General features: G+C 44.6%; 1 protein-coding gene across 6 annotated transcripts in view; it reads left to right on the forward strand.

Moving 5' to 3' along the window:
• The window catches only part of LOC119164664 (putative protein kinase C delta type homolog), a 385680-nt gene that overhangs the window by 306949 nt on the left and 53558 nt on the right, over nucleotides 1-25173 (forward strand). For 4 of the 6 annotated variants that reach the window (XM_075874211.1, XM_075874210.1, XM_075874209.1 and 1 more), the window contains 3 exons: nucleotides 10497-10670; nucleotides 15035-15126; nucleotides 18433-18495. In XM_075874211.1, coding sequence (XP_075730326.1) covers nucleotides 10497-10670; nucleotides 15035-15126; nucleotides 18433-18495 — 329 coding nt within the window. Of the gene's footprint in view, nucleotides 1-10496; nucleotides 10671-15034; nucleotides 15127-18432; nucleotides 18496-20927; nucleotides 21064-25173 lie in introns of all 6 variants that reach the window. The other 2 variants (XM_075874212.1, XM_075874208.1) reach the window with 1 other exon arrangement.

The raw sequence follows: 25173 nt of genomic DNA on the forward strand, positions 1-25173 counted from the left end.
GGAAATTGGCGCGCACCACCTAAGCTGGCCGCAAAGCATTATGGGAAACTGGAGCGCCGGCGCAGCTCGCGAAGCGTTGGCTCACCTTGTTTCCCACAATGCACGGGCGTACGAACGCATTCTTGCGGGAATATCGCGCGTGATAATGCTGCTTCAATCTGCACTCACAGAAGAGGCACAACGCGGAGCAACATAAAGTCAGCAAACGGTAAGTATCATTGACTTATCAGAGACCCAGGAAAATGCGAACGTACCAGCGTATGAGAGCCCATTGGTTTGGAAACAATGCTCGGCTTACACGGCGAGCCCGTTGGCTTCGTTGATCGTATTTCCATGTAGCGGAAGCTTTTCTTTTTTGTTTTATTTTCAGCATGGCCGTACAGTTTTACTATTAGTACTTTATGTTAGGGGCTATCACTCGTGATATGCTTTTGCGGGGTGCAAGACTGTGGCGCTTCGCTGATGATAATGTCAAAATCAAGCCTCTATAAATTAGTTCGAACGCCAGTGTGCTGGTGGATCGGAATTCTAATTGCTTGTTTCAATTGTTGTTCCAGAGAAACTTTGCACTTCCAACGCTGAGAGTAAAGTAAAAACCAGCTACCAGCACGCCCATAGAGCAGACATCAAGAGAGTACTGTCGGGTGCGGAGATTATACATAGTTACGACGCAGTGTCGCACTTCATAAAGCGAGAATATTCTGCACATTTGCCATCGAAGTGTTTTGGTAAAGCAGCGTAAAACATGCTGTATCTGTGTCGTTCCTGTTAAGAACTTTAGAATTTTCAACTTGACTTCGCAAAGGGTAACAATGGGAAGAAATATATGACATAATGGGTGTTAGCGTGCACAATTTACACAATATTGTATTTTACTGCTTGAGCTCCCGTGATCCCTTGTTTCATTAAAATTTATGACTATGCTAAATAAGTAAATTGTCACTTCGATGTAGATGACTCTCCAAGCCTCAGAAAACATACAGCCGTTCCTGTCACCTTTGCCAAAACGGCCGTGGACAGAACATCTAAACAACTTGCCTCAGACGTATTCAGAAGCGAAAATTCCGCAAAATAGAGCGTTCTCATGGTGGTAATAAACACTCGGTGCCTGGGCACAGTATGTTTAAGCCAGAAAACGTTGATAAGTAATATTGTTTAAGGCTGCTAATGGTGAGACATTGACTTTAAAAGCAATGGTGGAAGCCTCATTCAGTGGGGGAAATGTATCGAATACCGCAGCAGCACTTACATCAGTTGGCAACGGCTTTGTATCCGTAATAATGAAACTACAACTTGCCTTCCAATCCTTGACACAGAGAAACCCCCAAACATAAAAGGGTTTTATTGGGTTTTATTGGCAAACAAAAAGGGTTTGCCAATAAAACCCTTCGAAGCTTTATCGCACTCATCATCGTTGACTTTGTGGATATGCTGTCATTTTTTAGAGGCAAAGCTCCTTATTCCATGGGTTGTGCGTCCGCGATGTAGCTAGTAGTAGTAGTAGTAGTAGTAGTAGTAGTAGTAGTAGTAGTAGTAGTAGTAGTAGTAGTAGTAGTAGTCGTTCGAAATTGGGCTGGATGGCAGTACTTTTATATGATGAATATTTGATAATAAGATGTGAGATGGCGGTGCTTGGAGTGTTCCCTAGATGGACGGGCGGATGCATGGATGGATGCATGGAGGAACAGACCGACAACAAGACGCGCGGATGGACAGACAGATGCACGAACGGATGGATGGACGCACGCACGGATGGGTGAGCGGACGCATAGATGGACGGACGAATGTATGCATGGACGAACTGACAAATGGAAAATTGCAGGGACGGACGCACGGACGGACAGACAGACAGACAGACAGACAGACAGACAGACAGACAGACAGACAGACAGACAGACAGACAGACAGACAGACAGGCGGATGCACTGATCGACGCATGGACGGACGCGTGGGCGGACGGAAGCAAGAGTAGAGAGTTTTAGTACTGCGGAATGGTGCTACGTACGCATCACGCAAGCGCCTTGCGTTACGTGGCGTCGTTTGCCACTAATCGGCTTTTAGTACGCCGTAGTACCCGCGTACGTAACGAGCGTGAAGCGTGTTGCGTCATCTGGTAGGTCAAAATAGAAGCACGTGTTGTTGACAGCCAATGTGAGCCAATCCAAGTGTTATAGCCAGATTATGGCCATATTTTGAGCCACAGAGCCGGTCGGTGCTTGCCTTCGATGCCGCCATTTTGCAAAACGAAGTCTCGCGCTGTCGCGAACTTGTTGGAGAGCGGCGCGATCACCTCATACGTACGCACGCACGCATCTCATGCGTGCGTACGTACCGGCTGCGTACGTAACGCGATACGTGCGCGTTGTGGTCTGTGCATGCGCGCTACGCAGAACGTGGCATCCTTACGTACGCAACGCCGCCACGTACGCAGCGTACGCAGTACTAAAACTCTCTAATGTATCGACGGATGGAAACGCGGACTGAATCGTTTCGCCACACTCATCATCATTAAGTCCGTAGATTTGCTGCGATTTTTTTTTTTTCGACGTGAACTCGCTTTCATGAAAAAACACCAGAGCCCATGACCACGACCAACAGGTCCACGAAGTGGCGGTGAGTCGGGGTGAGTCAAAAAGTTTCGACATCCTCACGTGCAAGTAATACTTGTTAAATTGTTGTTACCAATAAAGTTGTTACAAAAGATTGAAGAGAAAAATATACCAAATGAGAGACCATTAACTCTCACAAAAGGTGCAGCTGAGTCTGGCTTGAATCATGGCTCCTGAAGCTCGTGTATTCCACTTTAGCCTTGTCATTTTGTTGCTCGAGTCATTTTGAACTAAAGGTGTCTCGGGACCAGTAATACTGTTCGTTATGGCTTCATTGCTTACTTCGATATTTAGAGAGTTAAGGGAGAATTTCTCGTAAACTAACGAGCATTCCCGGGACAACTACCGAAGTTTGATAAAACAAGTTGTGCCGTTACCGGCATCCTTAGCGGTTCTCTAAAAATGTATGACGTGTATGCATTATAACGTTATTCTAAACACGATTCATCCTGTCGCCTGTCATGGGACAGCTTTACGCTATCTCGCAATGGAGTACCAAGTACTCTAAATCGTTAACACCTTCTTTTAAACTGCCATACGTCATCATGGACTACATTCATTGCGTAAATTTTCTCAACACGGCCTCGTCAAGGGTGAGGTCTATAGGAAGTTTTTATGCGCTCTAGTACAAAGTATTCTTAATCGTTAACCACTCTTTCTAATCCCATATCTCTCGTCACGGACAAGTTATTGCCCTCCCATAGTAGAATATACTCCTAGTCGTCGAACATTCATTCAAACACACAAAACACGTCGGTCTTTTATCACGATGGCAGCTCCGACAAAGGTTAGCGCTCTCCTATAGTGGAGAAGTGCTCTAAATCATGAACATATTTCTTTCTAAACACCACTTACTGCACTCCCGTAGTCGATCACAAAGTTCCTTTAATCTATGCGCCCTCTCTCTAAACAGGCCTATCTGTTGGCTTACGCACAACTTCAGTATCGTAGTTGCTGAAATGCAGGGCATATTTAGCCGGGTTGATCAATATTATTTTTCGCGGTAGGACTCATATAGAAATCTCGGTGAGTTTTGGCCATCACCATCACGTCTAGTGTATGTATGTATGTATGTATGTATGTATGAATGTATGTATGTATGTATGTATGTATGTATGTATGTATGTATGTATGTATGTATGTATGTATGTATGTATGTATGTATGTATGTATGTATGTATGTATGTATGTATGTATGTATGTATGTAGGCAGGTACGTATGTACGTGTGTACGTATGCACGTATGTATGTATATGCATAAAAGGCACGAAGGAAAAAATTTTTAAATGAGACAATGGAGCGTGTAGGAAACTGTTTCAGCTCTATTGCTCAGTGATCATTTCAAGCTTGACTTCATCGGTAGACTTCTAATATGGTTATAACGTCTTACTCGTCGCACTGAAAAGCTGACTAAGCAGCATTGTCGGCATGCTTATTGTCACAGAGGGTAGGGGGATTGTCACAAAGGGAGGGGGAGCATTGTCACAAAGGGGAGGGGGAGCAGCGTCCATCTTGAAATTTGACCCACTTCCACGGCACATAGCGTTGCAAATTTTGGCAGACGTGATAATGAACGCCTCGTCTACGCATTGCGCTTTTCAGCTCAAAATTGTCAAACCTAGTGAGTGGCCCTTTAAAACCAGCGCAAAGTTACGAGGTGGAGGTAAAGGAGGCCGCACATGACTTCCCTGTCATGATTATAATGTTTGGATGTGCCGTTTGCCTTCGTCATCTATTCACGTCACGTGATACCAAATTTAGTATATGTGAGCTAGTGAAACGGCCACGAGCACGCTATTTGCGTGGTATGTTGTCATGTTCTAACACGACGCGCGTGTCAGGATTATCATGTTTGCACCAGTCATATATTTCGTCTTGCAGTAACGTCACGTAACAACAAATTTGGTATATGTGGAGCTAGCAAAACGGCCGCGAGTGCATCATGAAGGACCCAATATACTCCAATGCAGCGTTGACGCGCGCACGCTACATTCCAAAATGCGAGCACTCTATAGTCTGATGCCAGGCACGACCAGAGTTCGTCGGCGCGGCCCAACGGCAACCGGCGCGAAATGTATTCCCAATGCCACATTCAAAACTCAACAGAGCACAGGCCGTCTCGTTGCGCTTGCTGCAAACCCATTCGTACTTGTCGTTAGCATACCTAAACACAATTTAGCCTCACAAATTCCCCGATGTCAGCTGCGCCGCTTGCGGGCAGACCGCTACATTAGCACACATGCTCTGGGAGTGCGGGTCTCGCTGTGCGTTGCCTGACAGACCGGCGCCGCCGCTTGATGACGTCGTTGAGTTGATCGCGTCAGGCGGACTCGATCGCTGGCCTTGACACAGATTGCCTTTGCAGAGGCATTGACGTTCGGTGTGAACACCCAGGCGTAACAGTCTCCTTCTTTTCGGGATGGGGAGACGCCGGAAACGCTGAAACGCACATGCGTCAAGGCAACGCAGCGCGGCGCGCGCCTGCGAGTATATGGCAGGACCGGCACCAGGCGTGGCAACGCCGGCGGGACGCCACGAAACGAACGCTGGCGAGCACGCGCACCGCGTCACGCCTTTACCGTGGCATGTAGTCATGTTCTCACATGGCACGCATCTCATGATCATCATGTTTGCACCAGTCACATACCTTCGTCATCCATTGGCGTCACGTGATACCAAATTTGGCATATGTGAAGTTTTTTGCTCTCCTGGCCGTTTAGATAATGGTAGCAATACCCAACTTGGTATGGCATAACATGACTGTACGAAGAACATATTTGACTAGTCACAACATGAAAATCATGATACGTGTGTCATGAATGTCATGATTTACATTTCATGGTCCTGCATTTCTTGTGGTGGTTTCGTTCACATGGCATGTTGTAAAAGTGGTATGGTATGACATGATTGCACCATGCGATAGACCCTAACATGAAAGTCATGAGACGCATGTCATGTAACAACACGACTACATGCCGCGCTCATGATGCGCGCGCGGCCGTTTCGCTAGCGTCAGATATACCAAATTTGGTATTACGGTACATAAATCGAGGACGAATATATGTGACTAGTGCAAACATGATAATCATGAGATGCTTGTCATGTAACAACATGATTACACGCCACGCTCATGGTGCGCTGACGACCGTTTCGCTAGCTTCCCTTATACCGAATTTGGTATTACGGGACGTGAATGTATGACGAAGGAATGATACTGGTACAAACATGATAAACATGAGATGCGTGTCATGTAACAATATGACTACGTGCTACGCTCACGATGCGCTCGCGGCCGTTTCACTAGCTTCACATGACCAAACTCGGTATTACGTGACGCAAACGGACGACATAGGTAAATGACACATCCCAACATGATAATCACGGCATGCATGTCGTGTAACAACATGACTACCTGCCGCACTCGTGACGCACTCACGGCCGTTTTGCTAGGTTCACATATGCCAAATTTGGTATTATGTGACGTCAAGTGATGACGAATGTATGTGACTGGTGCAAACATTAGAATCATGAGATGCGTGTCATGCGAGAACATGACTTCATGTCACACCCAAGGCGCCAATACATTTTTTGTGACGCGGTGCGCGTGCTCGCTGGCGTTCATTTCGTTGCGTCATGCCGGTGTTGCCATGTCATATACTCGCAGGTGCGCGCTGCGCTGCGTTGCTTTGACGCATGCACGTATAAATTCGTCCAGCGTCCCTCCATCAGGAAAAAAGGGAAACGCAGTGTTGTCTGGGTAACGCATCGGCACCGAATGCAGCATGTCGCATTTCGCGCCGGTTGCGACGGATAGTCAGACTATAGAGTGCTCGCGTTTTGCTAAAGTAGCGTCGCTGCGCCCAGTGTGCGTGCGCGTCAACGCAACATTGGAGTATATTGGGCCCTTCATAATGCGCTCGCGGCCGTTTTGCTAGCTCCACGTATACCTAAATTGGTGTTACGTGACGTCAATAGATCACAAAATATATTACTGGTGCAAACATGAAAGTCCTGAAACGCGTGTCATGTAAGAACATGACAACACACCGCGCTCAAATCGTGCTCGCGGGCGTTTCGCTAGCTCCACATGTACTAAATTTAATACGTGACGTGTATAGATGACAAAGGTATACGACACATCCAAACATGATATTCATTGTACGAAAGTCATGTACGCCTCATTTACCTCCGCCTCATAACGTTGGGCTGATTTTAAAGTGACATATCAACATTTCTTAGTGGTGTTTCGCATACCATCGATTCCCACTGTACGTGGGATCTGCCATTTTTTTTTGCCTCGTGTCTCGTCGGTGTTACCCGTGCGCCGTCTGTATTCTTGAACGTGATCGGTGTTCTTGACTCGCACCTCGTCGGTTTCGCTTATCTTCCACTGCCAACACTTGCGTTTGGCTGCCCTGGCTCGCGCCTCGTCGGTGTTGACGTCACCATTCGCGAGCGCGATCGGCTTCTCTAACCCTTGCGACGCCGGCGACAGCCAGAAAAGGTACGTACACACTAGCTGGAAGCATGCAAGGACGGTGTCCCACTCGTCGACGCGATAGCGCGGCAGGCAGCAACGCGTTGTCCAGGTTGTCGGCACCGTGAGATTATCGAGGCACGCTCAGCGTGCGCGGCCGCTGGCTCGCTGCTTCTTCTCGCCGACAGATGCAGAAAGGTGGCGCCGGTGAGATGATCCCCTTGGAAAAGTGGGCGCGTGCCTTGCGAGCGGTGGAGAGGGTGAAGTGAGAAAGAGCTGACACGCTGCGAGCGCACGGCAGACAAGGGAGAAAGACGTCCACATAATTATATTCGTATAAAATCAGAATATTGCTCTATTCTAAGAATAAATTCGTTTATGTAAATATTTGTATGCATTACATTAAGCACCACACTTTCCTAGGCTATCGGTAATCTTTCTGTTAAACCTCCATCATTCCAAATCACAACAGTAAATTTTGAAACCACTCGATTCTTGGCCAATCTCCCACAGTGGGTATGCGCCACTAACAACAGGAGAACAACAACAACAACAACAACGTCATTGCGCACTGCTAGGAGGGCGTGAGCTACTTGGCACCACTCCAACACCTGCGACGAAAGGACCTGTGTGGACGGAGGGACAGCCTTGCACAGGCTGGTCACGGCGCTGCTTCGCATCTAATAACGGCTGTCAGTTGGCTACTATTCTGGCTACCTTGGGCAACTTCATGGCTTTTTTTTTCCTCTCTTCGGAGATCTGGCAAGCCTGGTGTGGAGCGCGTGTCAGCAGCGCTGATGAAAATTGCTACAAGAACACATAAACGCATGTTGCGCGTCAGCTGAGGTTATCAAAGAAGCAGTATGTTCGAGCGTAAACGTCAGCGCCGCCCCTGAGTCAACATTTCAACAGTGTGGGACCGTCAGCTTGATCGTAGTGCTATATTTTTTTTTTTGCCAACGCACCACGTGCCTTCCACAGGCGGGTTCATGGGCGTCCCCTTCTTTCGGGTAGGTTCTTTCGTTCCATCTGCAATAGTAAAATTTCCACTCTCGAAGGCTGCAAGGGTGCACAAGCGGCACCCTCGTGCTGCTCGTTTCGCTTCTACGAAATATGGCAGATCAGTATAACGACAGGTTGTCACCAGGGGCGCTCGCATCACGGCGGCAACGCGGCTGTGAATAAATACGTCGTGACCACGGGAAATTGAATGCGAAACGCAGTAGGCATGTGACGATATGTCTTCTACTTCTGCGCACGTGTGTGCAAAGTCTGCGCGCTAAAGCTGATAAATGTATCGGGCAGATCACTCGCGTTGCGGCGTGAGCAGTGCTCCTCGACAAGAGCAGGAGAGGTGGGAGGATCCGATCTTCGCCGCGGTTGTCCGTCAATCAAAGTGATTGACGCGTGAACTCAGATAAAAACTCGTTAAGTATTGGAAGCCCTCACTTCAACTCGTGATTGCCATGATGCTTGTGTAACTGTCAAGCAATTGATGCGGTGGACACTAAGCATCTGTTTCTTAGCATTTAAACTAAGGCAATCATCTTGCATTGCTATTTGTGACAACCTAGCTACTTCCAGTTTTTCAACTCAGTCGTCTACTCATCTGCTTGGTCTGCTTCGTAGGGAAGGCCACATGAGCCTTGTCTTATTTCGATCATGCTATTTATCTAAGGCTTAGTGAGCATACACTTACCAGCTTTGTCTTACTCGATAAGGTTTATTAAAACAACAAACAATAATTATTCTGGGTGCAGTTAGTGATGCTATCATTAGTATAGAGCTATTGATCGTAATTCTTGACTAATCGCCATAATATTAGTAAGTTCTAGTTAGCACGGCTTTGTTTAGCATGTTCAGGAAGGTTGCCACGTTAGTTAGCGTGGTGTAGCATGTCAACAAACATACTATATAGTTTGCTAACTAAAGTTTGCTAGGATGCAGTTCTAGCTTTGCCTGGCTTGATTACCATGGTATTAATGAGGTGAGGAGGAGTTATTTCAATCTTACCACGACTTGGATTAATTACCATGATCATATAATTTTATGGCCATACTATCCAAGCATACCACCCAGCCCAATAGCTGATTAGCCGGCCGCACTTGCTGGGGTGCTAGCGGATGGTGACGACAAAGAAGACGCGCACCGACCAAGCCGCGCGCCAGAACTTACAGGCTGACGGCGAGGATTAACATGGGGTTTAGCTGTGGTGGCGGTGTTGTGAGGCACTCGGCAGGAGCGACTCTCAGAGGCCACGGGGCTGGTCTCTTTAAAGCAGACTTAGCGCAAGGATTAAATGCTTCAACATAAGTTTAAACGCCCTCTAAAAACATAATCAGGAAAAGCTACTGACACGTTTATTGCATCGGTGCACTTACTTCTGCACACAGTGGAACGAGAAACAAATGAAAGATGTCTCTGGTTTGAAAACGCCAACCAACTTTGTCGATCGTCCTTGACGCGATTTCGGGTTCCATTATGAGCAATGAAACGCAGCGCACTGAAGGGTTGATTTGTTTTTTTCGCTCTGTTGGCTCATTCAAGACGGTGTCGCCAGAGCTCAGCAAAATCCCTAGTTTCGCCAAGCTCGGACAAGCTTGGGTGACTTTGCATAGCGCCCCTTGGCTAGTATAGTATGGTTAAAAGTCTGATTTGTATAGCCCACGCCTAAATGCGCTGTCTGTGTGTTGCTTCCGTTATTGCGCGCCTTAATAAATCTCTATAAAGGTGTGCTTCAGGAGCGATTGATGCACTGTCCGTAATAATAATGTCTTCGCGCGATGTACTAAACAATGACTAATATCGTCTTCATGAAATGAACTACACATGTCAGCGCCTCAGCTCACACATGTTCTTCGATGAGATATTGTTTCCCGTTTGCTTCATTATTTCACATATTACATTGTTTCTGTAGCAGTCCACATGAAAGTTTAATCTACTACTTTTTCATAATTTTCCCCAGACACTGCTTTCTGCATTCTTTTTTTGTGTGGTGTTTGTCAATTCTGGCATGTATTCCGTCATATATGCTGCACCGGTACTCAAGTAAAGCCCTTCCGTTTGCTAATGACCACATATATATAAAATTTTCAAATACATTGGTAAATTGGGTTTTTTTTTCTCTATAGGTCCTCAGATCCTGTCAACCAGCGTGTGACAACTTCTTTGCATGGGCAGGTCCCATTTGCGTGAGGAAAGTGAATTGATTAGTATTTTCTATTTGATGTCAGTTTATTTTCATTTTCTTTATTCTGGTAGGGGCGTAATTTCATGCTTTATTTATTGTATGCCATTCATCAGTTGGGTTTGAGGTTTCAGCTCCGATCTTTTGTTCTTTTTTTTTAAAACTAGGCGTTCTTTAAGCACTGTAACAAAACTTGAGAAGTGTCTGCCGCCCTGTAACACAGGTGCTGCTGGCCGAGCTGAAGGGCACCAAGCGCCACTACGCGGTCAAATGCCTCAAGAAAGACGTTGTGCTGGAGGACGACGACGTCGAGTGCACCCTCATCGAGAGGAGGGTGCTGGCCATGGGCACGCAGCACCCGTTCCTCTGCAACCTCTTCTGCACCTTCCAGTCACAGGTGAGCGGACTAAGTTTAAGGCCTGACCACACGTACGCGTCGAAGCGCGTCAGCGCGTAGCTCGCATACCTTGCGCCGCGCCCTCTCGCTGCGGGAAGAGAGGGCGTGAGTCTACACAAAGCTGCATGTCCTCTTTCTTGCTTCTCTGTGGGGATTTTGTTTCGCCTGTTCGTGCTGCTGAACTACGACAACTACAGCAGCTGCTGACATCGTGTTTCGAAACAATACACAGGAGACAAACCTTGTACCTTCGTAGATAGGAGCTCAGATGCCTGTCACTTCAGCCAGCATGGCAGAGATGGGCGGTACATATATTTGCCTAAGCTTCGTTCTTCTTGGATCCTGGTGTCCTTTTCGTATATCAAACCAGCAATCATTTCTACTGCTCAGTTTCACCGTTTCGACCGTTTTATTGTACTCACTCTGAATTGTTCGACGATGCGTTTTTTACTCCAAAACTGAAGTCGGAAAACAACGATAAACAAAACCACATGTATGTTCGAAGCAGCCAACACGAAGACTAGTCAAGTTCATTAGGTTCTTATGGTGGCAGGAAGGTCGCAGGCCGACGACAGTTCTCTCCTATAACCATAACAAGAAACTATTGATCCTTACAAAATGGCACGTCCGGTTAGTTGGTGTGTATTTGTAATTGAAGAAAGAGCGCATGGCAAAAACTAAGAGAGGGAACAGACACACACAGCGCTGTGTGCGTTCCTTCCTCGTCTTCATTTCTTGCCGTGCGTTGTTATCTTCGGTTGTCGTGTAGTGTTCAGTTTCTGCGCTGTTTCCACTTAACAAGGGTGCGCCCACTTATGACAGAGCTTACACTAAGATCTGGGAAGTTTTTCTTTATATCGGCTCACGAAAAACAATAAATCTGCTCCTACCTTGCGCTCGGATTGGGACACCAAGCGTCAGGTATACACGAGGACAAGTCAATGCATAAATTATGCGTAGGCATCTAGTACGAACATACTGTCGGCGTGAAGATGAGGTCTACTACCCATCATTCCCGTGTTGGATAAAGATACCAGCTTCGTATCTCCCCCAAAAGGGAGTGTGCGGATAAAGTGGATGGTAGCTGGGGACCGTCCTGTATGCGTCTTCCTCTGTCCTGGTCTCATTCTAAGTGGTAGCACTTTCTCAAGTCAAGCGAAGTAAATCAGCTGTATTAAATGTAAACCAAATAAAAGTTTATCCAATCCAAATGTAAACCAACCGCTGTCCGGGTCCACTTTCAAGTCAAAACTATACCTATGCGAAATTTCAGCATTCACAGTGTTTGTGGTCGACCGAATACAATGCACTGAGCATATATTCAATCGTAAACGATACCGTTACTACTTGGGTGCGTTCTTCTGTTGATTGTGCAACTGTATACTTACCAATGGCTTAATGCAGATTTTCGAATGTACAGACGGGTCCACTGTTAAAGGGAACACCTGCGTGAGCAGCATGTTTAGATTTTGCTATCTTACGGAATCATAGCGGCTTAGATATGCATAAGGCTACTGGTGGTTAAAAGTTTCGACTCCTTTTGAGAGACTATTGGCTTGCATGAAGATTGTTTCTTAATCCACTTGCTCTTAGAGGGCCAGGAATATTGATGGTGTGCGTTCGAGTGTTCCCTTTAAGAGTGGACCATACTGTACTTTGTTGACTACACCAGTTTTACGGCCAGCTTAAGAGCAAATTAACTTCGTGTCTTGTAATTACGCGTAGCACGCGTTATAATCGCCCCGCCGTGGAGATCTAGTGGCTAAGGTACTCGGCTGCTGACCCGCAGGTCGCGAGTTCGAATCCCGGCTGTGGCGGCTACATTTCCGATGGAGGCGGAAATGTTGTAGGCCCGTGTGCTCAGATTTGGGTGCACGTTGAAGAAACCCAGGTGGTCGAAATTTCCGGAGCCCTCCACTACGGCGTCTCTCTATTTATTTTATTTATTTAATACTGTAAGCCTTTCTCAGGCTCATACAGGGTGGGCGGGCAAATATACACAGTCGCATACAAACCAGGCAATATCGCACATAGCGGAAGAAACAGAATCACAAGATGATGGTGAAAATAAAACTTGAACGACGAAAGCAATTGTACAAAATCATGGACAAGTCACAAAACATCGAGGTATCAGCAGGGGGTACAGTGATCAGTGTGTTCGGAAGCGCTCACAAACATCAAAAAACAAAAGTTTTTTTTTCATAATCTTATGAAATCTCATAATCTCATAATCTTATGGTGGTTTTGGGACATTAAACCCCACATATCAATCAATCACACGTTATAATCAGCTATTTATTTGCTTTCTGAGTTTGTATTTGCGCTGATCTTGTAACATAGTGCTTGTAATGAACCTTCTTACCAAATTGACTTGATAAGAATTAACCATCTTCCATGACAAAGAAACAAATTTACGTCAGACTGTATTCGTGGCGTATGAATATGTAATTATGCTCAATGTGTGTTGGAAAGAAACAAGAACAAATAAAATCATCATGCATACTATGATGAAATCAAATTATTATTGAGCTGGTCGTATTGATTGATCCAATTAGATTTACTCATCCTGTCGAACAATCGGCAGTACTAAAAAAGTTGACGACAAAATGTGCAGAAGTATATAGCTAGCATACGATGAAGACAACTATAACTTTTCAAGTCAATAGACTCTTCCCTGCGACCGTGGCTTTCTCATCTAAACTGCACTCGCTGTGATTGGATACTAGTGCGTAATTCCACATCAATACAAACATACTAAAACTTGCACACACCTCACAGGGAAGGCTAGAGAAGATGTAGTGTAATGTCGGCCCATACCTCTGCACTAAAACAGCCTACACGATGCCGGATGTCCGAAACACGCATGAATTTAGACTCAAAAATACATACCAAGCAAAAGCATAAAGCTTACATCTCATGCGACCGATTGCAGTATCGTCTAACCACCTTCGCGAAATATCTGGCATGCTGCCAGAGACTTGCGTCAACTTCGGGAACGTCACTTCAGGAACAATGATCTATAGTGTGCTTGCGACAAGCAAACCCACACAAATATTCCCACGATTCTACAAACCCGCGAAGCAGCAATGTAACCCAGAAAACTTGAGCACAGGCGCAGTGCGCATTAAAAGCTTCTTTTCTCGTTATATTTGCGGCGGCTGCATTTCCGATAGAGGCGGAAATGTTGTAGGCCCGTGTACTCAGATTTGGGTGCACGTTAAAGAACCCCAGGTGGTCAAAATTTCCGGAGCCCTCCACTACGGCGTCTCTCATAATCAAATGATGGTTTTGGGACGTTAAACTCCACAAACCAATCTTTTCTCGTTATATTTGATTTCCCGCCATGAATATTTTATCTTGAAGCCGCAGTGTTGAGCTGTTAATGATGACCTAGGTGTCAACATAGTGCGCTTTAAATCAAGGCTGATTCCATGAGTGCACGCGCCTGCTGCGGCTGCTGTACTCTTCAGTGATGTGAACTTGTGTCATCGGGTATGGCAAAGCAAACAGGCAACACTATCCGCTGCAGTATACGCGACAATTCGCCACTTGCCACAAAACCTTTAATTGTTCGCTTAAATCAAGCTACATGCTTTTAATACCTAAGAAGAAATCGCCGATCACTCCTTTCGTGACACAAATATCAAAATGAATACAGTTTCTTTGGAGAGAAAGCTTCTTTGTTGGCGAATAGTCACCGGTGTCAAACATGTGCCTAATAATGCATTTGAGGGGCTATCGCCCTAAATTGGAGATAGACAGCATGCATCTAACCCGGCTCCAAGCACTTACATTAAGGCTTTTGCAAACGCGGATGTACCCTACTTTGAAAATGTTACACATCATGTACCCTGACCTATACCCAAGTAATCTTTGTCCACATTGTGGGGAAATAGCTTCATTAGAACACATGCTCTGGCAGTGCACCAAATTCGCTCATATATCGAACATCACCTCTGCCAGATGGGAGGCGGCAATCCACAGCTCATCTTTGGCAGATCAGCTCTGGGCTGTCCACCAAGCCCGCGAGGCGGCTGAGGAGCTTGGCACCTCAGTCCCCACGTGGGAGCTGCCCGCAACACAGTGATCTGTGTATTGGAGGACCAAATAAAAGTTTATCCAATCCAATCCAATTGCAATTGGAATGGTAAGGGCGAGTTAATGAACAAATTGAAAGGGATGAACACTGGATATATTGAAGCTGATCTGATTTGAAATGTGTCATAAGTAAACAATTCATTTCTACGAAATCGTGATCCTTTACCAGCATACGTAAATGTCAACTGAAGTTGTTTAAATGTTTTTGGTACATACTCGCAGGAGCACTAATGTTATCTTTCGTTGTTTTGTTTTCTCTATTTCAGAGCCATTTATTCTTTGTTATGGAGTTCCTGAATGGAGGCGATCTGATGTTCCACATCCAACAGTCCGGAAGGTTCGACCAAGATCGAGCAAGGTTAATGTCACAATTATTGTAGAACGCGAGGCTTTAAATGAATTCCAAACGTGAATGAGCCTGTACAAGTATAGTTGATGACAGGGCATTGTTAAAAAGCAGTGTTTTTAAAAACAACAGTGCCAGCTAATCCCACGTAGCATTTCTGATGTTGTATAACTCCATTATTCAGTACGCTTCTTCGCGTCTGGCATTGTGAACGATGGTTCTCTTACTTTCGAAATATCGCGTTGTTTATTTTGCTTTAGTCGGATCTATTTCTGACAATCGATGCATTATTGAATCTATCGCAGTTCAATCAGCAACGTGTGCACAACTTTAGATCTAAAATTTTAAAAATAGGTAAAGCAACCAGAGGAGCTTCCAGTTACACTCTCAGGCCTATATTTCAGTAAACTAGGCTATTCCGATGTTTTCACGAGAAACATGAAAACATTGCAATGTTTTGACAAGAAAGGCTGATGAATATGTGGGGTTTGACGTCCCAAAACCACCATGCGATTATGATACGATTATGAGAGACGCCGTAGTTGAGGGTGCCTGAAATTTCGGCCACTTGGGTTTTTTTACCATTTACCTAAATCTGCGCAAAGGGCTCCCAGCATTTTCGCCTCCATCGAAAATGCAGCTGATGCAGTTGGGGTTTGATCCCGCGACTGAGTAATAATAGTCAACAGCCGAGTACCTATAGTCTTCAGGCCGTCATGGCGGGGCGACAAGAAATCCTCTGGACTTATAATGCTGAGCAACTTCGTCGCATCGTACTTCTTTATGAAATCATAACACAACCAAAATAATAATAATAATAAATCGCAATAGGAGTAACCTGACATTGCATACATAAACTAAGCCATCTCTACACAACGTAGAATGGTTCACCCTGAATTCCGCCCCGGCCCGCGCCCATAGTGCGTAGAGGTGTGTACACATAATGTAGACCTGCTAATCGAAGCCATCGAGGGTCAATTCACCCTTGTTACGAGCGAATTACCTTAAAATGAAGTAAAACGCATGGCTCGTAGTTACTGAGGTTCGGGTGAGCCATGAACCTCTACAGTAGCAAGAGACAGCACACAGCAATTGCTTGGAAATCTCTGGGACTGTATACCATCTTGCCGCTTATTCCCACGAACTAGATGAAGATTTTGCTTCTATTGTTGCTCAACTCGGTAAAATAAATAAATAATTACCAGAGATAAAACTGAGAAGCGCCACTTGTCTCAAGTGGGGTAGAAACCTAAGTCTCCGAAAAATTTTTAAGATTAACAAAGCGCCACAGTTTCAGAGCTTCTTTTTCGTCACATGCACATAATCATATGTACAATCCAATTGCTCCAACAACACGAAAACACGCCATAGAGCTTGTTAACGACTGCTTTAGTTATTTATTTGTGGCCCAAAACTATGTTTAGTAATCTCGCACGCACGCACGCGCCAACACACGCGTGTGCGTGCGCTCACTTCCGTTAAGCCACTCGAAAGGCGTGCACAAGCTTCACTGTGAGACACTGTATAGTGAGGGGAAGAGGAGGGTGCATGTTACACGGCTGCACCCCCTCCCACCGTTGGCTGGGTCCAAACAGCAACATGCTTCATAACGGGTGTGTAAAAAAGAAAGCGTGAAGCTCGCACACAAGGCCTGAAACAGCGAAACTGGGCGACTCTGAAGACTCATCTGACAGCTTCTAGGTTACTGCTGGGCCTTAACATCGAAATGAAGGTTCTTTATGATTCACTTCTGGGTCGTTGCTGGACTTTAGCTAGTTTACGCTTCGTTGTCTACGGGTTGATTCTCAGGTTGGAAGAGTTCGACTTGAACCTCAGACATTCACAAACACGACAAGGCTGCCCAAACTCCAGAGACGCAAACTCGCGCCGTTCGAACTTCTCATAGATCTAGAGAAACGCCGTCGTTGGCGGAAGCCTTTCATGGCTTCGGGGTCTTCTGGTGGTGGCCGTTGCCTAGTATTCTCTCGTTGTAGGTACTCTAGGTCTGTGGCTCGCCGCCCTCTCTTTGCTAGGTTAACTGTTGCCTCCTGCATTTTGATGGGATCACTGATGAGTAGTGGCACTTACCCAACGGGTGGCACCTACGCGCTTATGATAATGATAGTTTTTTTCAGTTAAAATAACGATAGTTTTCTGCGATCATGCCACAAGGGGTAATGTATAAAACAGCTCTGTAGTTTTAAAAAATAAAAATGAAACGGGAACATGCTTCCCACAATATGCTGCCTTCTGTCTTTAGCTTTTCGGCAGTAAATGTGGGAAGCAAAAAATCCACGCTTCTCCACGAAGGTAATCGGGACGAGTGGGCGAAGCTCTGGGTATCGTATCGGCGAGCAACTTTCGTATGCTACGCGCACGTCGCCCTATATAATGTGAATTGAGTAACGTAAAGAGTCCACGACACAACTATATCCTAAAGTCCTTAGTAGTTCGTTGAAATTGCCGACTTGAATGAAGAGTTTGGGCTTGTGGGTCTTTTACATTGCTCCGTGACAACTATGCTTGGTATTAGTCTACTGTTAAAGTTTTCTTGTGTCTCACAAACTTGAATCTCTCCATTACGAACCCTACGGATGAACAAGGCATGTCCCTATAGCGCTTCGCCACTAAATGTTTTTGGAATAGGACATCAGCGGCATGCGGCCATCGTTATCGTTAAAAAACTGCGTGGTAATAAATGAGTAAACCTTTAGGGCAGGCTTTGCCCGTGATTAGGATGGGCGGCACCGCACTTGTTCCCCTCGTTTGCACACCTATACGACTTACTCCATCATCAGGCAGTGGTTGCCACTTCACGTTCTCTCGATATCAACGTAATCTGGTTAAACCAATGCGCTTAACTTTTTTTTCTTTCAAACTGAGCTTGACAACATATTCGTTTCGAGAATTCTGTGTCAACAGACTCAGAGACATATTTAGTTGCGTTAGCACAACATTTACTGCATGTTTACGCATCTTTTACTTTAGCGATCTCTCTTGCATATTCACCATTGCTTTGTTGTATAATGATGCACGTTACGAACAACCGCTGTATGTCACATGTTTTATAATTTAATGCCGAAAAAAGCACCATCAAAGTTCTTACATTTTATGAGGTTTTCTCAATCAGTCATTCAGGCAGCGGCAGCTCCGGCTGATATGAGAGCAACAACATGCGATATAAGTTTGATACAGGTGCGACGCGTTAGCGATGAACAACAAATTTAGAAAAAAAGCACATACATTCTTGTATATTGCTTCTTTTCAAAATCATATGGCTCTTCAATCAAAAATTGCTGCACTGTGTCATTTTCCCAGGTTCTACGCCGCCGAAATCGTCTGCGCCCTTAAATTCCTTCATAAAAGGGGCATCGTGTACAGGTGAGTCAATGCGACAGCATTTCTCTCGTTCACTCAGTTTGATTCTCTTACACGGCAGCGTCAAGGCTTTTGAAAATGTGAAATATATTTTCCTGCACAGTGCTACTCTGTCACTGCCATTAGGTGTGTTGCTGTACTGTACGCCAAAAAATGTCATCCATAATTCATGTTGTGACGTTCGTACTGAACGTGCCAAAATAGTTGCTAAATGCAGTCGTATTGCCAAGTGATACACTAAAAAGGGGTCTCACACTCGCAATCACTACCGAGCCCCATCTACGTAATCGGTCCGGTGAACATCCGAAACAGTGAGATAAGCGAATAACGGAGAACGGGGGTCAGCAGAAGCTGTTTATAGCGGCCATTTTAATGAACGCCTTTCCCATCGGCTACTTCTGATGGGGATGCAACCGACAGGTTTCCGGTAGCATATCGATTCAGATATGCACAATGACTAAAATCTCGATGCCGATCTTGAAGTTCTTGCTTCGTGGTCATGTTTCAACATGATGTGAGCTCATATGGTGCCACACGAGAAGCTTAAGACCAGTCATTTTTTGGTGTAGCTTGCTCACACAAAGCGTCACTAATTGTCATAAGCGAGAAAATAATGTGAGCACCATTTAGCGATGTCATAAACAGTCACGACGTTATCAAAGAAATATGAGATGAATACTGTGATTTGTGGGCCGCGGGCCACGTGTTTCCGGCTCCTGGTCTGAAGAGTGGACTAAATTTCTCAGGTCACACCCCTTAAAGGGCCCCTAAAATAGTCAGAGTTGAAAGACGAGACAGTAGTCTTTTTTTTTCTCGCTTTCACTGCCATTCCTATGGGCACTGTTTTCTCCTCGCCACTTAGTTGTTAAGAAAGCACGTGCACTGTCAGCACTTGGTGTTGAGCCAGCAAGAATTTGGGCTTTTAAACATGCATACTGCCATCTCCACTTGCGCAGTCGCAATCGCAGAAAACCAAGTGAAATCGGTTTACCACCCGATACACAAGGCAGATCGGGTATTCAACTGTATGGCACAATTCACAACACATATTTCTCGTACATCGACCCATCTAGAGCTTAGCTCATTCGGACGCCACGTAAACAGCTGACGTCACGAATTGTACAGTAACCTCGGGATAGATGAACGTGCATATTTTGTGTATTTTCAGAGGTGTTTTAGGGGTCCTTTAAAAAGAATTTGTGCTTTAGTCTAAATCAGACGCATTTTGTAAACTATGTCCAAAAGAACACAATACCTAACTTTAAGACTGTGAAAAATAAATCATGATTGAGGCTACCCTTTCTATGTCACAGCTCTGATTTAATACAATTTAATACAAACTGAATTAGTCAAGATTACTTACTATTAACAGCCTCAGTGTAGCTGGTTCTAAATACTGTCCTGCAGCATCCAACGCCTATTGTACCATGTTATTCTTGGCAGGCGTATATAAAAAAAACTCATGCCTTTAGGTAACAATCCTAAGTCTAAAGCCGGTTTCTGTAGGTTAAATGAGTATCAAAGGGAGACTAAACGAGCAAACGTTTTTTTCGTGCTATTGCAATACCAGCTTGTCTAACAAAAGCAGTACCTTTCCTTTGAGAAAACGTTAAAACTTCTTATAGAAAAATGCAGGTGGGCTCACCAACTTGGTGTGACGTCGTATTTACTGGTAATATTTTGTGGGACCTACAAAATTCATCGGCAAAAATGAATTACTTTGCGTTGAATATGAGCCAGATATTTTCCCCCCTGAAGTTTAGGAAAATCTTATAGCTATAGAATGGCCATCACATCGAGATTCAAGAAAATGGAAGGATCTCATTATTTATGACCAGAATAAGGGGGCATAGACAGGTAGCGCCATCTCTTTAAAGTGGCAGCAGTGCTTGCCGTAACTGAATAGAAATAAGCGAGAAAAAACTATATCTGACGAAAAAAGCTAGTTATCAGACTATTGTCAGTTTTATACAGCTGATGGTCATTTGAACATTCTGTTCAACCTACCCTGTCTTACCACAAACAACGTGCCTTCCAAAACTGTTTAATACTTTACAATAAAGTCTTACGTGTTTTTCATTCGCATTATTCCAATGTGTAGGGAAACCCGAAGGTTGGTAGTGCGATTAAAATGTTCCAGGGGGTCTCAGCTGTATCTAACCTATTGTCATGTTTCATAACTGCCTTTTTTTTAAAGATATGACTGTTCCGCCTAAGATATGACTGTTTCGCCTAACAACATTGCTGCCACCGTGAGACTGGACCACGTATCTACTACAGGGTAATTAACACCAGTAGAGTTCATAACGAATAATTTACCGCGCTGCACTGGTATAGCTCTGTGCTTTTAGTGTCCCTTAAGCTCGCGTGTTTTTTCTCTCTTTTTTTTTCAACTTTCTCGCGCGTGTGTTTGCCGTGTCTGCTTCTGACCCCAGAGACCTGAAGCTCGACAACCTGTGCATTGATTCGGACGGCCACGTGCGAATAATCGACTTCGGAATGTGCAAGCTGAAGGTGTACCGGCAGCAGCCAAGGGCCTTTTGCGGCACGCCCGAATACATGGCGCCGGAAGTAGGTTGTTGCCCGGAAGTGAAAACTCGCACTCACACCTGCCCTCTTGTTTTGCGGTGAAACACACATGCCTGACGCACGGATTAACGTCCCGAGGGGATTAGTTTCACGGGTGCGTTTAACCTCGGTAATGCTGCATGCACTGCTAACCTGGTGTATTTGGTTTGTACACTGTATGAACAAATTATACAATAGCAACCTCATACGAGGGATAACGGCTATGTGTGCGTTCTACATTACATCTTAACTTATCGTCACAACGTATAAAACTTACAAATTGTCTTGTGAAAGCACAAGACGGCAGTGCCCGTGAAACTATAGAAAGAAATTGGGGTTATAACACTTGCGTTTGGAGGCGAAACTTGTTGCTCGCGCCACGTGATAACCGCGAGCGCCCTTTTCAAGGCAGCCGAAGGGAAAAATGAGTTGATGGGTGTAATTAAATCTTTCATCAAGAAAAAGAAACACCAAGGCGACCTTTCCTAAAAGGCACTGTTCTTGTGGTCGAAGCAGTACTTGAAACTGTGTAAACGCATGGCACTATATATTAATTAGTCTTTCAAAATTTATATTCATGAATAACCAACATTAGGTTTGAATTTTGTGGGTGAGTACGGTAACTTAAACTGCATACTAAGTTTTCATGAAATACGGTTATTCTCGCAAATTTGTCTTGAGTATGTTTTCATTTACCTGGCTGTGTAAACCTAACGCCAACAGAGATGTTCTTTTTTACATTTTTAGAGCGGAAAAAAAGACTCTCGACTTTACTACACGCTTTTTACAGACAGCCTGATATTACACATATTCAGCGTTCACTTGTTATAACTGAGTAACAGCTATTTAAATACACGAAGCCATTAAAACTTAAGTGACGTCGCAATTATGTACCGGTTCTTCACTGGTGCTAAATACTAGGAAGAAATATTTTGACGTTTCTTTTCTTTCGTCGTGGTAAGCGTGCTCACGCAAATTTGACTGAAGTATGGTTTCACTCTCGGAAAGTATAAACAGCGTTCAACATCACCAACAACTATATAATGTGTCCGCAAGAAAGCTGCGAAATTACCTTTGCTTGCAAAATAAACTAGCGGAGTCACCACTCATCTAGTACTTTATTCGTTCAACTCCCACAACACCGAAATCACCAATTAGCATACTCGTAATGTCACTTTGTGCATTGCTTTAACTTTATTACGTTGAAACTCAATTGTGAAATGTCATATATATACACATCTATGAGAAACGGGCTTGCTGTTGTGAACTGCGCTGCCAGTGCGTCATTACGACAAGACATACTTCAACATAACTTGCTGTATCTGCGCTGCTTATCCCGAATACCCTTTCTGAACTTACTGACTTGAGAATGCAACGCGATTTTTGTTTATCGATAAACCGGTAAATATTCCACTGCGTACGCTGAGCCAGTCTGATCAAGTCACGAGCCGTCAAGACAAGAAATTTTAGCTTTGCTTTCGGCACACAAAAGTGACGTTTCCGGTTTAGCAGCGGCCTAAGTTGTTTGTTTTCTCTTCAGTCTAGCTAAGCAATATTCTCCAGTGCTCCTAACTGACAAATCGTGCTGACGTTTGAGTTAAAAATAACAATATGGGTTCGAATCCATTCTTGTGCACCTGTTTCGTTTGTAAGGCTACACGGCTATGGCATAGCAGTAAGGAAACATTTTCTCGCGGAACAGTGTTTCCCGTTGCTTCTCGAGGACTTTCTGCGGCAATACTGATCGATCTTTCATCCCAAATTTCAATCGAAGCGACAAGGTCAACATCAGACCATATTTCCATGTTTGACAGCGTTCAGCTTTTGCAGTTCGGCAGAACAGCTGCGCAAGAAAGCTCTCTGGATATAAGTAAAAGTGCTGCCTGGAGTACGATTTGTCTGGCGCGGATATTAGGTTACTGCGAGCCGATTGCCGAAAGGCTCTTACTAAAACACTCTGCTAACGTGGCATCGGTCATGGTTTGTGCGTGCGTGTGCACTAACCCTAACGGAAAGCATGCAACCCATCGCGAGATCAATATGGCAATCATTCCAGCGTCGAAGGCTGCGAGCAAGCTGTTGGAGCGTGCGCACCCTGACGTGAGAAAACAGCGTGCTCGGAAAGCAAGTGCTTCTTGCTCTTTTCCAGGCTTCATTCCTGGAAGGACCCGTAATACTGTGCGAATTGAAGTATGAGAACGAAGCAAAGTGCCACAGATGGTCAAAGTACTCCTAGGAGAACAGGCACGATTAAGTTGCGGCAACGCGGACTAGTCTAACTATAACTTCGTTTCTTGCCCGCATGTGCCAAGCTGTGAAGTTACGCAACATGTTCGGTCAGTGATATCTGTAAGTTAACGCGCCTGGAGCTTGGCCTTCGCAATTGGCTCCGGTTGCACACTGGCGTAACTTGTCATCGATTTTAATACAACACGGTTAGACAATGCTCCGACTGGCTGTTTATTCACTGCTGGGTAAAGTGAATAAAGGGATTGAAGATGATACTACAAACTACTTCAGAACACGAGGAGAGGGAAAACGGAAAAGTATTGCACCTTGGACGCATTCGAAAATCACAAACTATTTTGTTTAACACGTACTTCCTCTTCACCGTCTTGAAAAACAAATACATGGAATAGTTCTCGAGTTCGTACTGTTCTATGAGAATGAGCTGACACCACGAAATGGCAGCGAGTGCTGTCTGATGAAAATATAAAACTTCTTAGAAGCTCATTTTTGATGTAATTCCCGAAACTGACAACGATGTGGAGGCATTGTGTCTCGTTTGCATGCCTCGAATTCTGAATCTCGAAGATTGAGGCACGTATTCGGTCATTCCTATATCTTCATCATTTTTGTTTATTTCACGCTAGTACCATGAATATGCTAGTGACAGGGTGAAACCGAACCTCTTCGAGAGCGAATGGCTATATATTCCAGGAAATTGCGCTGCTACTTTCGCGAAGAACAGAAACATTGGAAACCAGTACACTGTCCTCTGTCTTCCCCCCTCCCTCTTTATTTTTGTAGGACATATTTGCAGACAGCTTTATGCATCTAGTGTAATTTTGTTCGGCTGACGGAATAAAATACGACAGGCCCATATCATATAAAATATGCACCAGCCGTCAGTCGAACTCCCAGACCCCGGAGGGTCTAACAGGCCCATATATCTTATAAAATGTGCACCTGTCGTCTGTCTGACTCCCAGATCCCTCAGGGTCTAAGAGTCGGACTGACGTCACATTAGGTCAGGGAATCACTAAAACTCCTGCTGTCTGTACTCGTTCAAGCCTCACCAAGTATATTTCTTGCTCCACGTTTCTCCGTAATTTACCGAGGTAAGACCGGCATTATAGTATTCATGGCCTGAGCGAGGAGCAGATGTTCAAGAACACACGCACACGAGGACAGAAGGCGTTCACAAGTGTTTTGTTTCTTCTGCGTGACTACGCCACGCAGCTGTACCATATAGATGCAGATAACATTGACGTAGATGTTGAAACATCAACACATGTGTCTTCATTATTGCATATGCCTTTTTTTTTCTTTTCTTGCAGTATGTCTCTTTATTCCTGCTTTATTATGTATCCCCCTCGGCGTTTGGTATTCCTATGAACTTTGAGACTACGCCATGAATATTGACCATTGAGTGAATCGAAACGCGCCATGCTTTTCTCTTCGTTCATGGGCGTGTTTACCCATCTCTCAAATGCCTAGGAAGCCAGGAAAGCTCACTTTGTCCCAGGTTCCTGACAAACATTTTTGCATGCCGTTCTCTTGTTTCATCACTGTGTATACAAGCCCTTCGGGCCAACTGATTCACCCTACAATATAAATCATATAATCTCCATTTAAGCATTCAGGTCAATGGCTTTTTATGATATTATCATGCTGCAACTATTAGTGCGTAGGATTGAGTCAGAGCTATAACGTCAACATAACAATCGCTGGTGACAGCTAGACCATATCGCGTTTCTCAATTCTATCTATCTATCTATCTATCTATCTATCTATCTATATATATATATATATATATATATATATATATATATATATATATATATATATATATATATATATATATATATATATATATATATATATATATAT

Source organism: Rhipicephalus microplus, chromosome 9, assembly GCF_043290135.1.
Source record: "Rhipicephalus microplus isolate Deutch F79 chromosome 9, USDA_Rmic, whole genome shotgun sequence".
Taxonomy (NCBI): Eukaryota; Metazoa; Arthropoda; class Arachnida; order Ixodida; family Ixodidae; genus Rhipicephalus; species Rhipicephalus microplus.